The 13,758-nt window shown below is 52.4% G+C and overlaps 1 protein-coding gene across 1 annotated transcript in view; it reads left to right on the top strand.

The window, feature by feature from the left end:
• Positions 1-8,990, top strand: part of LOC123927631 — a 30,378-nt gene extending 21,388 nt beyond the window's left edge. The window contains exons 2-5 of the mRNA XM_045982305.1: positions 4,572-4,916; positions 5,932-6,141; positions 7,029-7,098; positions 8,719-8,990. Coding sequence (XP_045838261.1) covers positions 4,572-4,916; positions 5,932-6,141; positions 7,029-7,098; positions 8,719-8,806 — 713 coding nt within the window. The 3' untranslated portion in view covers positions 8,807-8,990. The remainder of the gene's footprint in view (positions 1-4,571; positions 4,917-5,931; positions 6,142-7,028; positions 7,099-8,718) is intronic.
• The last annotated feature ends 4,768 nt before the right edge of the window (positions 8,991-13,758 follow it).

The raw sequence follows: 13,758 nt of genomic DNA, 5'->3' as shown, positions 1-13,758 counted from the left end.
TGAACACAAATGAAGACAGGAATCTGCAAGTCTTTGGAATTGGTTTTTTTAAAGATTTTATTCTTTTATTTAAGAGAGAGAGGTGGGGGAGGGGCAGAGGGAGAAGCAGACTCCCCACCGAGCAGAGAGCCCGATGTGGGGCTCGACCCCAGGACCCCGGGATCCTGACCTGAGCTGAAGGTAGATGCTTCACTGACTGAGCCTCCCAGACGTCCCTGCAAGTCTTTGGAATTATTGATACGAATAGAGCTTACAACAGAATTTTTTTTTTAATCAGGAGAAGCTGGAGTTTGATTTTTCTCTCAAGGTTTTCAGGCAAGCTGGTAAAAGATGATCAAAGTCATGATCACTGTCTCTTGCTCAAAGTTCTGCCAAACCTTTGCCCACCCGACTTAGTCCCTTGCAAAATCTCCCAGGGTTAAAATCAAATTCTCACAGGTCGCTTTGGGTAAAGGGTAATAAGGAGACGTTGAGGAAAGAAAGAAATCACGTCAGAACCGGGGTGGTCTGAACTGAGGTCTACTGGCCAGAACGGACATAAGGACCCCAGAGCGGAGCTCACCTCGGTGGACGGCAAGTCTGGCCAACGGACAGCTTGCAAATGGGTAGAAAGAGAACCAGAAAACGCATTCAGTGCCCTGTGTCCTTCGTGCTGGGCTGGGTGCCAGGGTGCCAGAGTTGGTGGGGAAGCAGAGGCAGACCGATTTGGATGGACTGATCAGGAAGAGCTGCTCTACACCCTGAGGCAGTCAAGGGGGGAGGAGAAGGGGGCTGAGGGCACTGCAAAGGCCCTGAGGCCCTCCAGACCTCGTGGCAAAAAGAGAATGAGCCCGAACACACAGAGGTAAGACCTGTTCCACGTATAGGAGCCGCGCTGCCCACCTCCCCCTGCCCCTCTTCCCACAGCCCCCCCTTCTCCTTCTCCCTCACCCGTCACGTAAGCTGACTCAAACTGGAAACACAGGACCAATCATGGAGGGGAGCCATTTGTCACCCAAGACAATGGCGGAAGGAAGACAAAACATGTTGGAAGGCCAGCCGCACGTGCTGGGTGATGGCGGTCATCACCTGCGGGGAAGGCAGAGGCTATGGCGAGCCTGCCCTCCTGCCTCCCCCAGTTCCTCCAACCCCTCCCAGTTACTAAGTCCAGAAGCCCAGATGTCATCCTTGACACCTCCCTTTCTTCCCTCCTCCCCCCATAAAATCCTTCACCAAATCTTGCTGGTGTCACAGGGAAAGTTCTCCCAAATCCGCCCCCTGGCTCCCCGGCAGCTGTGTGCCCCTGCCTTGTTCCGGCGACTCCAGGGCAGGAGCAGAAGAGGAGACCCTTAGACTGCAGAGTTCCCCATGGCAGGAGGGACAGGCGACCATGGCAGAGGGGTGTCCGAGGCCAGCTGGGGTAAGCAGAGCCGGAGACAGGTAGAGCTAGCGGGTGCTTGTGATTTACCTTAGGGTTATTTTCAGGGAAATCCTGTAAGGGAGGAAGGAAAGGTCAGATAGGAACAGGGAAAGGGAGCACCGAGCAAGGAAGTGGTCTCAGGTCAGGTCTAACTCAGAGAAGATGGGGTCTCAGGTCAAGTGTAACTCAGGTAAAGATGGGATATCAGGTCGAGTCCAACTCGGGTGAAGATGGGGTCTCAGATAAGGTCTAATTCAGGGGATGATGGGGTCTCAGGTAAGGACTGACTCAGGTGAAGGATGTGATCTTAGGTAGGTAGTCACATGGAGTGTGTGGTTTCAGGGAAAGTCTGAGTCCGGTGAAGATAGGATCTTAGGTAAAGTCTTACAGGTGAAGAACGCGATCTTAGGTAAATTCCACCTCAGGTGAAGATAGGATCACAGGCAGTCTAACTCTGGTGAAAAATGTGATCTCGGGTAAAGTCTAACTCGGGCGAAGAATGCGACCTTAGGTAAAGTCTAAGTCAAGTGAAGGGTAGGGCCTTAGATAAGTCTGACTCAGGTGAAGTTGGGGTCCCGGGGAAGGAATAACTCAGGTGAGGGAGTGGTCTCAGGGAAAGGCTGCTGCAGGGGTGCTCTGGGACGTAACCTGCCCTGAGGCCAGGGGCCAGAGTTTGTGTCCCCTCCCAGTCAGTCAGTGTCTGGAGCTGCCCCTTCTTTGGGGGGGAAGAGGATTCGGGACTCTCCGCTGGGCAGCTCCCCGGGCAAGGGGAGGCAAAAGGGCTGCTGTGGGCCCTCAGCAGCTGGGAGGAGGGTCTGGGCACCACCGCCTCTAGAACAGAGGCACAGCCAAGATTTCTTCTGCGAAGCACGTGCATGGGAGAGTTCGGATGATAAAAGGAAATGGAAGAATGAGCCTACGTGCAGGTAGAAGGGAGTTACACTTAATTCCTTTTTCTTTCTTTTTTTTTTTTTTAGAGAAGAAGCACACCCAGAATTTGGAGTTAGTGAAATGAAGAAGCAAGGAGTCCTTCCGGTTGGGACAAGATGACAGCCGCGCCCACTCCAGCGTCATCCTGGCTTCTCTGGACCCGGGAAGAGCTTCACGCTGTGGAGGATGAATGACTTCTCTAGCAGAGGAGGGGGGCCTCCCCTAGGCCTGCTTTTCTCTGAATCTGGCCATAAGAGGGGTCAGAGAGCCCTTTTAGAAAGGGACATTTTTCTCTATCATCTGCCCCACGACCTCCTGCTTTGTGGCACCATGGCCACACCTGTGCCTGGGACATTCTCCAATCCCAAATGTCCCTGAACTATGTGTGCTCTGGGCTTCGTCTTCACCCTTCCTTGCTGATCTACTCTTGGCTCGTTCCCACTGGCAAGAGACGCCTTCAGCAAGATGGTCTGATTCCTTTCCCAGACATCCCATCTACCATTCCCGAGTAGTACCAACCTGTTTAGCCCCCAAGCACCATGATGGAGTCCCGAGCACCTTCGGGAGCTCCTGGCCACCTCCTCCCCTGGCAGCTACTATCCAAGGCTTGCACAATATATTTTATTCACCATCTGTGTTTGGCCAACCGGGAGATATGAAAGAGACAATAACATGTTGTGGCTCCTTGGTTGCAAAAAGCTGACCCAACACAAGGAGACGTTTGTTCAAGGACTCTCAGCTCACAGAGTAAACATTCAGGGTCCCCCACTCCCCCCCCCCCCACCCTGCTCCCTAATCAGTTGCTTTGACCTCAGCAGCTTTCACATCTGGGACCACTTTCCCTGGAAACTGATCAGCTCCTGAGTGCAGAACAGGCTGCGGGGAAGCGCCTTCATGGTGCCCTCTGGAGGCCGTGGCTGGGTATAACCTCCTAGACTACAGGAATTCCTTAAAGCCTGCAGAGCGAAAGAATGCAACCAGCCAGAGCCCCAGGGTATGACGCCAAGGAGGTGATTAGGACCCTCTCTCCCAGTGTATACACATCATTCACTCTGAGATCCAAAGAAAGTTATGTGTGCACTTCAGGTGCTTTAGAGGTAATCAGCCCGGCCGGAGGTCTTTTGACTTTAATGGCCTCTCTCCACTACTTTTCCCTACATTCATCCCCCTGAGTCATTAGTCGCACCCATTCAGGATGGAACAACGTTGAGTCTTCCAGGGAGTTGCCACCGTGGTTAAAGCGTCCCACCAAGAGGCAGGGGAAATCCTGGCCCTATTCTCTGTTCCCTTCTCCCACATAGGAAGTCCACAGGCCCACTCGCATTCATGCCATAAATGTTTATTCAGCATTTACTAAATGGCAGGTACCATGGGAAGTACTAGGTGACACAATGTGGCATTTGTGGGCTTGGGGGAGGAGGGCACATGGGTCCACTTAATGGGCACACATGTCATTAAACCGTGACATTTGCCGAGAGGGCACCGAACGTTCTAGAGTAGCTAGCAGAAGGACTAACTACTTCCCGCAGGTCCAGGAAGGTTTGGCTAAACAGGTGAGGTTTGAGCTGCCATTTGAGAGGTGAATGGAATTAAACAGACAGAGGGGAGAGGTCAGGAAGAGGATGCCTGATGGCAGGGACAGTCAGGCAGATGCCTGAAGGCAAGAAAGAGCTGGTCTTGTCTGGAGAACTGCTGCTGGGGACCCAAGGAGCACCCACCTGCCCTGGTCTCCATCCGAAGAGCCATCATAAAACACCAAATGATTTTAAGCAAGCCCCTGTGGATGCTTGAGGGAAAGAAAGCGAATACGTAGGGAAGAGGCTGGGCAAAAGGGCGATCTGGATGAGGAGAGGAGAGGCGGTGGGGAGGAGTGGGTGATCTAGGCAGTCTTCCGGACTTGGAATTGGAGGTCTCGGTAACGGGGCGGAGCTGCGGAGTAGCCCCGCGATTCTGGCGTGTTCATGTCCCGCTGTCGCTCGCACTTACCACAAACGACCTGCTACCGTCACGCCCCTCCTAAGCCGCGATGTCAGCAAGGTCGGGGACCTTGTCTTTCGCCGCCCACATAGGGCTGCCCCATTAATGCTTGCTCATTGTGGCTCTGTCCCAGGCTCTGCAGTTCTGAAGTCCCCCGGGAGGTGGCAGCACGCGAACACCAGCCGGCCACTGCCCCCACCATGCCCCGCCCCCACCCCGCCCCGCCCCCACGCCCCCACCCCCACCTGCACTTTGTCTCCTGCAGCCCTCGCTTTTGACCCCCTGCGGACGTTTTCTCCCATTCCCAATTCCCAGAGAAGACCTCTTTCCCCAGCCTTTCTGAGCTGCCTCTGTGGTGGGTGTGACTTCACCGGGGAACTTTCCCTGTGTGGCCAGGGCTGTGGTTTTCCCGAAGCTTCGTGGTCCCGGTTCCCGCCTTGCACAGAGCACGCAGGGGAAGCGGATGGGCGGCGCGGGACGATCCTTCTCTCCTTCTCTCCTCCTGGTGCTGCAGCCGGGGCATCCGAGGCCGCGTCTACACGAGTCTTCCCAGTCATGTCAGGGGCAGGTGGCAAGACCCAGGCACGGAATGCCTCACCCGAGTCAGAGGGTAGGTTTGGGTCTAGGAAAGGGGGTTTAGGGTGAGCATGGCCAGAGAGAGGGAAAGTCGGCTGCTGAAAGGCGTTGCGAGGCGGTGGGACGGGTGCGGGGGGCGGCAAACAGGCCCCCACCGAAGGACCGATTGGCAGGACTGACTCCTCGTCCCTGGTGTGGAAGGAGGAAGGGTGTTAGGCAGATGAAAAGTACACAGAACAAAGACCTAAAGAGAGACACAGCAAGTTGAAGGTCAGTTTAGGGGACACATTGCGGAGGGGGGGGCGGGGGAGGAGGGAGGGGTACGGAGGTTCTGATCACCCCTATTTTGACTTTAGTGTGTACCTTTTAACTGATCAAGTTCTTCTCTCCAGCTTCTCTCTTAACTCAGGCGAACACCCCCAATGGGAACCATAAGTACCCTCCCACGCAGTAGGGACTGCCCTGGCCGGCGAGACCCCATATGACCACCCCAAGACAGTGATTGATCTGACCTTCCCTGGCCACCTGAGCGGACCCACTGACCTTTGTCTCACATTGTCCTTATATAAACCTAGACGTATTTTCAGCACTTTGGAGACCATCTTTCAGATGCTAGTCTGCTGTCTTCCTGGCATTGGCCTTGCTAAAATAAATTCCTTTCCCGTTTCACTCCACTCTCCACCTTTGATTCTGTCCACAAGGAGGGAGCCGCTGAACCTGGTCTTCTGGGACCTCCCGAGTCAGAGGTTCCACCCCCAAAGTCCCAGCTATAGGAGGATCACAGGCCAGATTCCAGAACCATCTTACCCAGTGCTGGGGACTGGTTTCTGCAGACTAGTGGAAAGGTCTGGGCCATATGTGACATCCAGGACTCTATCCATCGTCGTTCAGTCTTTGTCACTGAGGGAACAGCGGGTGAAGGGCTTCGCTGTGTGGGAGACACAGCGAGGTCTCCCAGCTCCACCACTGCTGTTCTCCGCCAAATGCTCATGGCTCAATGCCACCCCCCCGACCTTTTTAAAGATTTTATTTATTTATTTGTGCCTTAGATGGGGATTCGGGAATTTTTAGACCATATCAATGGCACCTGAACCGGCTGTCTCACCTGGAGAGAGGACAGAGAGGGAAACAATCAGAATCAGACGCAGGATTGGCAGAGGAGATGGAGGACACACGACACGGCGACAGCAGCCAGACTGATTGGCGGGAAAGCGGGAAGGTGTGGCGTATGGATACGGACGCAGGAGAGGGGGTCTCAGGTTCGCAGACGTCAGAGATGCCAGGAATCAGAGGGACTGGTGGCCTTTGCGGTGGCAGGTGCAGGGGAGGGTGGGGTACGGGGTGTGGGGGCTGAGGGAGCAGAGCAAAGTGCAGCTCTTGGAAACCCAACTCTGTGCGGAGGGGAGAGGGGTGGGAACCAAAGAGCGCAGCTGCCCTCCCGGCAATGACAACATCCCTGACTTTGCACCTCGCTCTGATCTCCCGCTCACTCAGCATCCTTCTGCTTCTACCCGGACTCAAAGCCACGGGGCCGCCCAGCCAGAGCCGCTCTGACTTAAGAAGCTGGCATGCTAGTTGCTCGGCCGTCCTCTCTAGAATGGGGCTGGCTCCCGAAAGCTTGCGGAACTTCAGACAGCTCTGGCAAGGTCAATGTGGAATTGCCACATTCGAGAGGCTGGATTGCCTGGCGGTCTCCATGCCGGGGCTGCATCTCTCCGCCTTTCTCCAGCTGTCCCTCCGACACACACCACTTGTTTTCATTCCCACACAACCTCTGAGACTCAGTTCAGGCTTCCCTCCAGAAAGCCTTCCAGCAAAGAAAGATTGGGTTGAAATTGCCTAGGGAATGAGAGGACAGGAAATCCGTCCTTGGGAAGCAGTATTTACTGGATGTTTGCGTGCCAGGTGGGACGGTTGTGCAAAAAGGACCCTCTCCTTGAAGAGCGTGCATGGCGGCTCTCCGATCACATCCTTCCACGTTCGGAAGAAGAATGGTAGTTACATTCGGCCTCCGTGCCCTCATAATTATTTGTTCATCCTCGGGGCTGGCACACTGTGCACAGTGCCTCTTTGTTGAATAGATGAATGAGCCTTTATTATAGGACTTAGGATTTTCTAGTTTGTATGTGTCATTTTTCTCCTCTAGATTGTGAACTCCTGGAAATCAGGGACTGTGTCTCACATCCGTCATCAGAGAGCACAGAGCTTTGCACAGAGTAGGTACCTAGAAATGTTTATTGGCTGAAAGAATTTCTAATGGGCGTAAGAACACGCACACGCACCCACCCAGACGGGTATTTTAAACTTGCCTCCTCCCTCCCCCACGTTATTTTTTCCATAGGAAGCCAGGCGAAAAACCCATTTCTTGTTATTGGTTTTTAATGGGCCTGAATGCTTCTGCAGGCTTCCTCGGCACAGTGCTCTGGCCCCCGCCAACAGGCTCCTCCTGCCTCCACAGAGCTTCAGAGGGATGTGAGAAGAAGCAACACCTGCGTGTGTGTGTGTGTGTGTGTGTGTGTGTGTGTGTGTGTGGTGGGTGGGGGAGTGGGCGGTCCACACGAGGGCATGCAGAGTTGCTCTGAGAAGTGGGGCGCCGGTTGGTAAAGACCCAGCTGTGCACCTGCTGGGGGTGAGGGAGCGGGTGAGGGAGCTAGGTGCTGCCCGGCCCACCTGCAAGCTTAACTTTATTAAATTCGCCCGCGAGTATGTTCATTTTACCCATCGGGGCACAAAAGGGAGGTGCCCAGTGGCTACTGATCTAGGCACCCCCGCCCTCTTGCACAGACAGGAGAGCTCCCCTGCCCCCCCACCCCGACTTTGTTCTGCTTGCCATGGAAACGGGTTTCTCTAAGCAAGGATGAGGTTTTCAGGCAAGGTTATGTGGGAGGATGAGTATTTTAATATATATATATATTTTTTGCCTCTAGAGGTGGAATGAGCTTATCAAAGAACAGAAGGCAGGTCCTCAGTGCCATAGGTGATTTCGTTTTGGGAGTTCTCCGTGTTGCTGAGAAACTGGGTCAGAGCAAGGATGACAGCTCCTCGCACCTGCTTGGCCAGCTCAGGCCCCCACAAGGCTTTGTCCTCTTTGGTGACCAGGCCTCCAGCCTTGACCCTGCCCCCTTTGCCCACCCTGAGAACAAGCACCAGTGGTTCATGAACTTGACTTGGGCCTGCATTCTTACTGCTTCCCAGGTTTGTGGGTGACACCAAATATAGTTCAAGGTCAGAGCCAGGGAAGGGAGTGCCCTTAGAGGCGGTTCTCGCTTCTGGGCTTCCTGCCTCTGGCTCCGACTGACTCCACAAACAGGGGTGGAAAAGCCTTCCGCTTTAATGATCCATAGCCTGAATTTCTTTGGACTAGCCTGATTTCTTTCCTGCTCTCTTTGGAGGGAAGGGGAGCCTTGTTCAAAAGCACGTTGTGTTTATTCCCAAGGAAAAGAGCTGGCTTCCTCTTCAGTTCTTTTTCTGCTCTTTGTTATTCGTAAATTCCAACACTCCAGCCACCAGCTAGGCAAATTTACAAGTTATTATTAGCAGCTATGTGGAAACCTCAGAGTGGAAATGTTTTCTGATAGAAGCATGAGGACGTTCTTTGTTAAATTATTTCAGAAAAACTTCCTTGCTTTGCCCAGTTCCAGCTGATCTCTCTTCCCCCAGCTCATGGGCAGTCGCTTACAGCTTCGAGAACTGGCCTTTTAATCAGGCACAGTGTTCATAGTCGTTCCTTCTAGGTGGTGCAAAGGTAGGTTGTAACGGTGTGCTTAGACAATTCTGTGACTTTATCAGAAACAGAAGAAAAGCCCTAAAATCTGTTGCTTTCCATCCTCTTACAGAGGTGATGCTGGGTCTGTTGCTGTCTCCCCTCCCGAGAGGTTTCCTCTGAGCACAGGGAGAGCTCTGTGTTCCGGTTCGCCCACCTAACAACCGTGCTTGCCAGCCATTCTTGCTCGACCTGGAAGAGAACCACCGATGCTAAAGATTAAACAACAAAATAAGGAGATCGAGTGTCCCTGGGGACCTCTCTGCTGAGCCCTACCATGGATGACTAGTGTTGTCCAGTGGCTTTGCTCCGGTTCCCAGGGAGAAGAAGCAGGCTCAGGAGGTGGGCAGAACCTACTGGAGCTGTGGGGGCGGGGGGGGGCACCTCAGGGCGCGGGGGGGTGGGGGTGTACGATGACGCATTGCTTGATACTGAGGGAGCTGAGGACATGGGGCTGAAGTGTCGATTCCAGAGCCTCAGGTTCGAGTTAGGCTTACTTTTATTTTTTTTAAAGATTTTATTTATTTATTTGACAGAGAGAGATATCACAAGTAGGCAGAGAGGCAGTCAGAGAGAGAGGGGGAAGCAGACTCCCCGCTGAGCAGAGAGCCCAATGGGGGGCTTGATCCCAGGACCCTGGGATCATGGCCGGAGCCGAAGGCAGAGGCTTAACCCATTGAGCCACCCAGGCACCCCGAATCCTTTCATATTTTAAAAAGCATTTCTAGGTTGTAAGTTTGCTAACAATATTTCTCAAAATTACATAGCATAACTGGTGTTCGAAGGCAGGTTTCAGGGTATCCTAATTCTACTACCCGTCATGCTTCTGTGCCCATGGCCCTTCGTTCCTTTCAAGCTGGTCGAGTGTCTGGGCGTCACTGGTGTGTGCCAACCACTCAGACCCTGGAGTCCCCAGGGTTTCTGGAGCAAGCCTCCACGCATGGTGGACCAGCTAGCTGCACCCAGGATTTCTTGGCGTTCCAGCTGTCTTCCCATGTGATTTAGAGTTGAGTTATTGGTGACGCTAATGGAATTGCTCAGGAAGTGGAAAAATCCCTGATATGTGTGTCCTGTGCATTAGGAGATGGGGGGGGGACTTGGGGGGCATTGGGGAAGGACAGCCTTCATTTTCATAGCTCAGTAAATTTCCCCCAAATAATATCCGCTTCTAACACTTAGCACTAGAAGGAAAACCAGTAATCTAAAATCTTGACCAGCAGGAGCAGAGGGAAAAGGATTGATAACATATTAGCATTTTCTTGTATCGCAATGGAACTTGATTTTTGCTGTGGACTTTATTTTTTTTATTTTTTAAGATTTTATTTATTTATTTGACAGACAGAGATCACAAGTAGGCAAAGAGGCAGGCAGAGAGAGAGGAGGAGGCAGGCTTCCCGCTGAGCAGAGAGCCCGATGCAGGACTCGATGCAGGGCTCCATCCCAGGACCCTAGACCATGACCTGAGCCGAAGGCAGAGGCTTAACCCACTGAGCCACCCAGGTGCCTCGTGTGGGACTTTTTTTTTTTTTTTTTTTTTTTTTTAAGAGCAGTAGAGAGTGTCTGGATGGGGCTATGGTTGAAATTTTTGTCCTCCTTTCTGTAAGATAATAATTTATTATACACATTGTGTATTGTACAAATCCTTCTGATGTTCCTAATTCTCATATACAGGAAAGTTTAAATAACAACTCTCTTAAAAGAACAGTCTTCTCTTGCACACTTTGAGAGTATTTTAGAAGTCGGCCTGTCCTCACTGACGCTTACACAATCTTTTCTCAGATAGTCAAATTAGAGACTTCATGACTTTCCTTTCTGTGAACTATGGGGGCCATTTGGCGACTTCTCTGGAGAGACACAGAGACACAAGATAACTTATTTGCCATGAAAAAAAAACCAAAACAAAACTTGAGAGGTTATCAGTGGTCCCTGACATTTGCGTTTTAATACACCTCGCCATTAGATGGCAGTGTAGTAACAGACATGACAATTTGGGGCCTCTGGTCACCCATTTTAAATAAGCTCAGAGAGCCTTAAACTGGTCTGGTAGAATCGCCTACTAGACTCCATGGAAAGTCAGATGGGGACTGATGCTATGAACTTACTAGTGGAAGCATTGTTACCTCCAGATCTGGAATAATTATCATGGTTGTTTTTTTTTTCCGGAAGATTTTATTTATTTGAGAGAGAGAGAGAGCACAGGCGGGGGGGGGGGGGGGGGGGGGGGGGGGGCGGAAGCAGGCCACCTGCCGAACAGGGCTGGATCTGAGGACCCTGGGGTCATGACCCGAGCGGAAGGCAGACGCCTAACCTACTGAGCCCTCCCAGGCTCAGAACAGCTTTGGACTTCACTGCTTTTTAAGATTTGGATGTCCAAATGTATAATTTATCACTGTTCCCTGAAGTCAAATACAAGTACGTATCTTTCCATTAGAATTTAATCTCCTCTTCTTCACGTTTATGCTCTCCTTCGTTGATGCTTAAAAAGCAAGCAAGCAAGGCTAGGGTTTGGCAGCTTCTCTCCCACACGATGTGTGACCTGGAAAGGAAGCGATGGCTTTTCTGGTCTTCTGCCCCTCCCCAGTATTAACAGACCACTGCTCTCAGACGTTGATGTCTTCCTTCAGAGGGTGTTGTCAGGGATTCTGTGCCCCAAGAGGACAAAAGAAAACCAGGCCAAGGGGACTTACGTGGAAATTTAAACATTTTGAAGAATGGCAAGTTTGGCTTAATTTCTCATACACTTGAGACTCTCCAAACAATACTAGAAAGCGAATGGGGCTCTCCATGGCTGGAAGAACACAACACCCCCAAAATTCAATGAGACCTAGTTTCTGTAAAGATAATCCAAGAAGAAAACAAAATCCGAGGCAACGGAGAAAACGGAGCAGCTTTGCCGTGTGGGAGTTTTCCTACCTTAGGAACCAGGGTGACAGATGGGTCCCGGGGGTGTAGCTCTGCAGATGCCATTCACCTGTTTGGGTTCTGACTCCTCACCGCCCCCCCCCCCACGTTCAGTCTCCTTTAGGAGACGGGCCCTGCCCAACTGTCTGTCATTCACTGGGTCACTGCCAAGGGCCCCTGTGGCTGCTGCTCAGTGACAGGCTCTCCTCGGTTAAGCACCACCCCCTTTCTATCATAATTGTCACTGTCAGGAACCAGCCGGCCACACCCTGAGCCTGGGGCGCTCGCCTGCCCTGCCCTGGGCTCTGAGTCAGGCCCATCCTCACCACCCTGGGGTACGATGCCAAAGCCAGAGGAGCAAAATCCTAGACACCACCCCCTTCACCTGGCCTACCCTTGCCCGCTCCCGGGAAGCCGTCCGCCTTCCCAGATGGCTACTGACACCCCCTCTGTTCCCTTCTTGTGGGGTGGCCTCACTATCCTAGATTCTGCTGCCTTCAAGCGCTAGGGAGGGGAGCCCAGCTCTGGGGCCACAGAGCCCATGCTCCTCGTGGGGCTGGAGTGTCTTTCCCAGCATCCCGGCATCAGGAAGGACCTCCGGGAGTGGAGATGGGTCTAGGCCTGAAAATAGGGCCACCCTTCCTCTCAGGGCCACTTTAGCCACCCCAGTCTGTGTTCCCACTCTGAGGAACACACACCCACCCCTCTCCCCCATCTGTTAGGAAATCACTTTTCCCAGAAAGCAGGTGCTTCCTCAGGCCCTGAGAACCCTATTGTCCTGCCCCTGGGACATGTCTGGGGCCACACTCCCAGGGATATTCCTATGGGAGGCGGAGCCTTCGTTCTGCTCTCTTCTTTATCACAGCTCTGCCCGGGGGCCTTTCTTCAGCCATGTCACGTGGGGCCTCCAGATATAGACCCTATATAGCAATAAAATTTATTGCATTATAATCTCATGCAGTGGTATGTGGGTGAGTGTTTAATAATCAGCTTTGGGTGGGGAAGGGAGAGAAAGCTCTAACTTGCAACATTTGCTCAATTCCATTGCGGAAATACCCTCCCCATGGCCAGTCTCAAGCTACCAGTGTGATATTCCAGAACTTGGGAGCTGGGAAGACATGCAGCCACTCCAGCCCACGACTGACAGATGCGAGTTATCAGAGCTTCTCTGGTCTTGTTCCAAATCCAGACAGGTCTAGTAGGTGAGGAGGTCAGATGGTATTTTTTTTTAATGGTGTCATAATACTGACACCAGTATTATATTGAATATTAAGAATTATAAACTATAGCTTATATTTGAAAATGCAAATTTAAAAATATGCAGAGGTGGCTCAGTTGACTGTCTGCCTTCGGCTCAGGTCATGATTCCAGAGTCCTGAGATCAAGCCCCACTTCAGGCTCCTGGCTCAGCAGGGAGCCTGCTTCTCCCCCTGCCCCTGACTCTGCTCATGGTCTCTCTCTCTCAAGTAAATAAATAAAATCTTTTTAAAAATTAGCGAAGTGAGTTGGTAACACCATTAACAGGTGAATACAAACACTGTTTTCACGTGAGGGCCATGTACTCAGAGTGGAATGCCTGGAGACCTCCTGAGGGCCGATGGTCTTACTCCCACCTTATAGACGACTCTCACATGCCCCACGCAGGTGGCTGGTTGAACAGTATAGTCATTTGAGGCACGTGTATTTGGTCGCACAGACCATATGCAGCTTTTCAAAGGAAATGTCCAGAAACTGGTTTTCACAGCCCTTAGAAACCCTCACCTGTGAAGGGATAGAGAAGGTTCCAGAAAAAGGAGGGGGGGCATTCGTTAGGACCACCATGACTGCACTGGCCTCCCCAGGAGGGGTGGGGCTGGGGCCACTCAGGTCCACTCCGGGACCTGCGTTTGCGGAACCGCTCAGAGAGCTCCAGCAGCAGTCTTGGCCGTGGGAAGAAGTCGAGAAAAGAGAAAACAGGGCTTCATTTGGGCAAGAACTGCACCCCGCAGAGAGCGGGGACCCACCTGCATGGGACTGGGGACGGAAGGAGCAGGCCAGCCCACGTCTGGAATTTGATCCAAGAGTTGGCCTGAGAGGCGAGGGGATGAGGGAAGCCTGGTGGGGGTTGGGGGGTAATCCGTGTGGGGGAGCGGCCAACAGCCTGAGGATGGCATCTGGGTGCCTAAATGAGACCGAAACAAACCAACAAGCAGACCCAGGAAAGAGTCGGTTC

This window comes from Meles meles, chromosome 17 (genome assembly GCF_922984935.1).
Source record: "Meles meles chromosome 17, mMelMel3.1 paternal haplotype, whole genome shotgun sequence".
Classification (NCBI taxonomy): domain Eukaryota; kingdom Metazoa; phylum Chordata; class Mammalia; order Carnivora; family Mustelidae; genus Meles; species Meles meles.
This window is presented reverse-complemented; position numbering and strand designations above follow the sequence as displayed.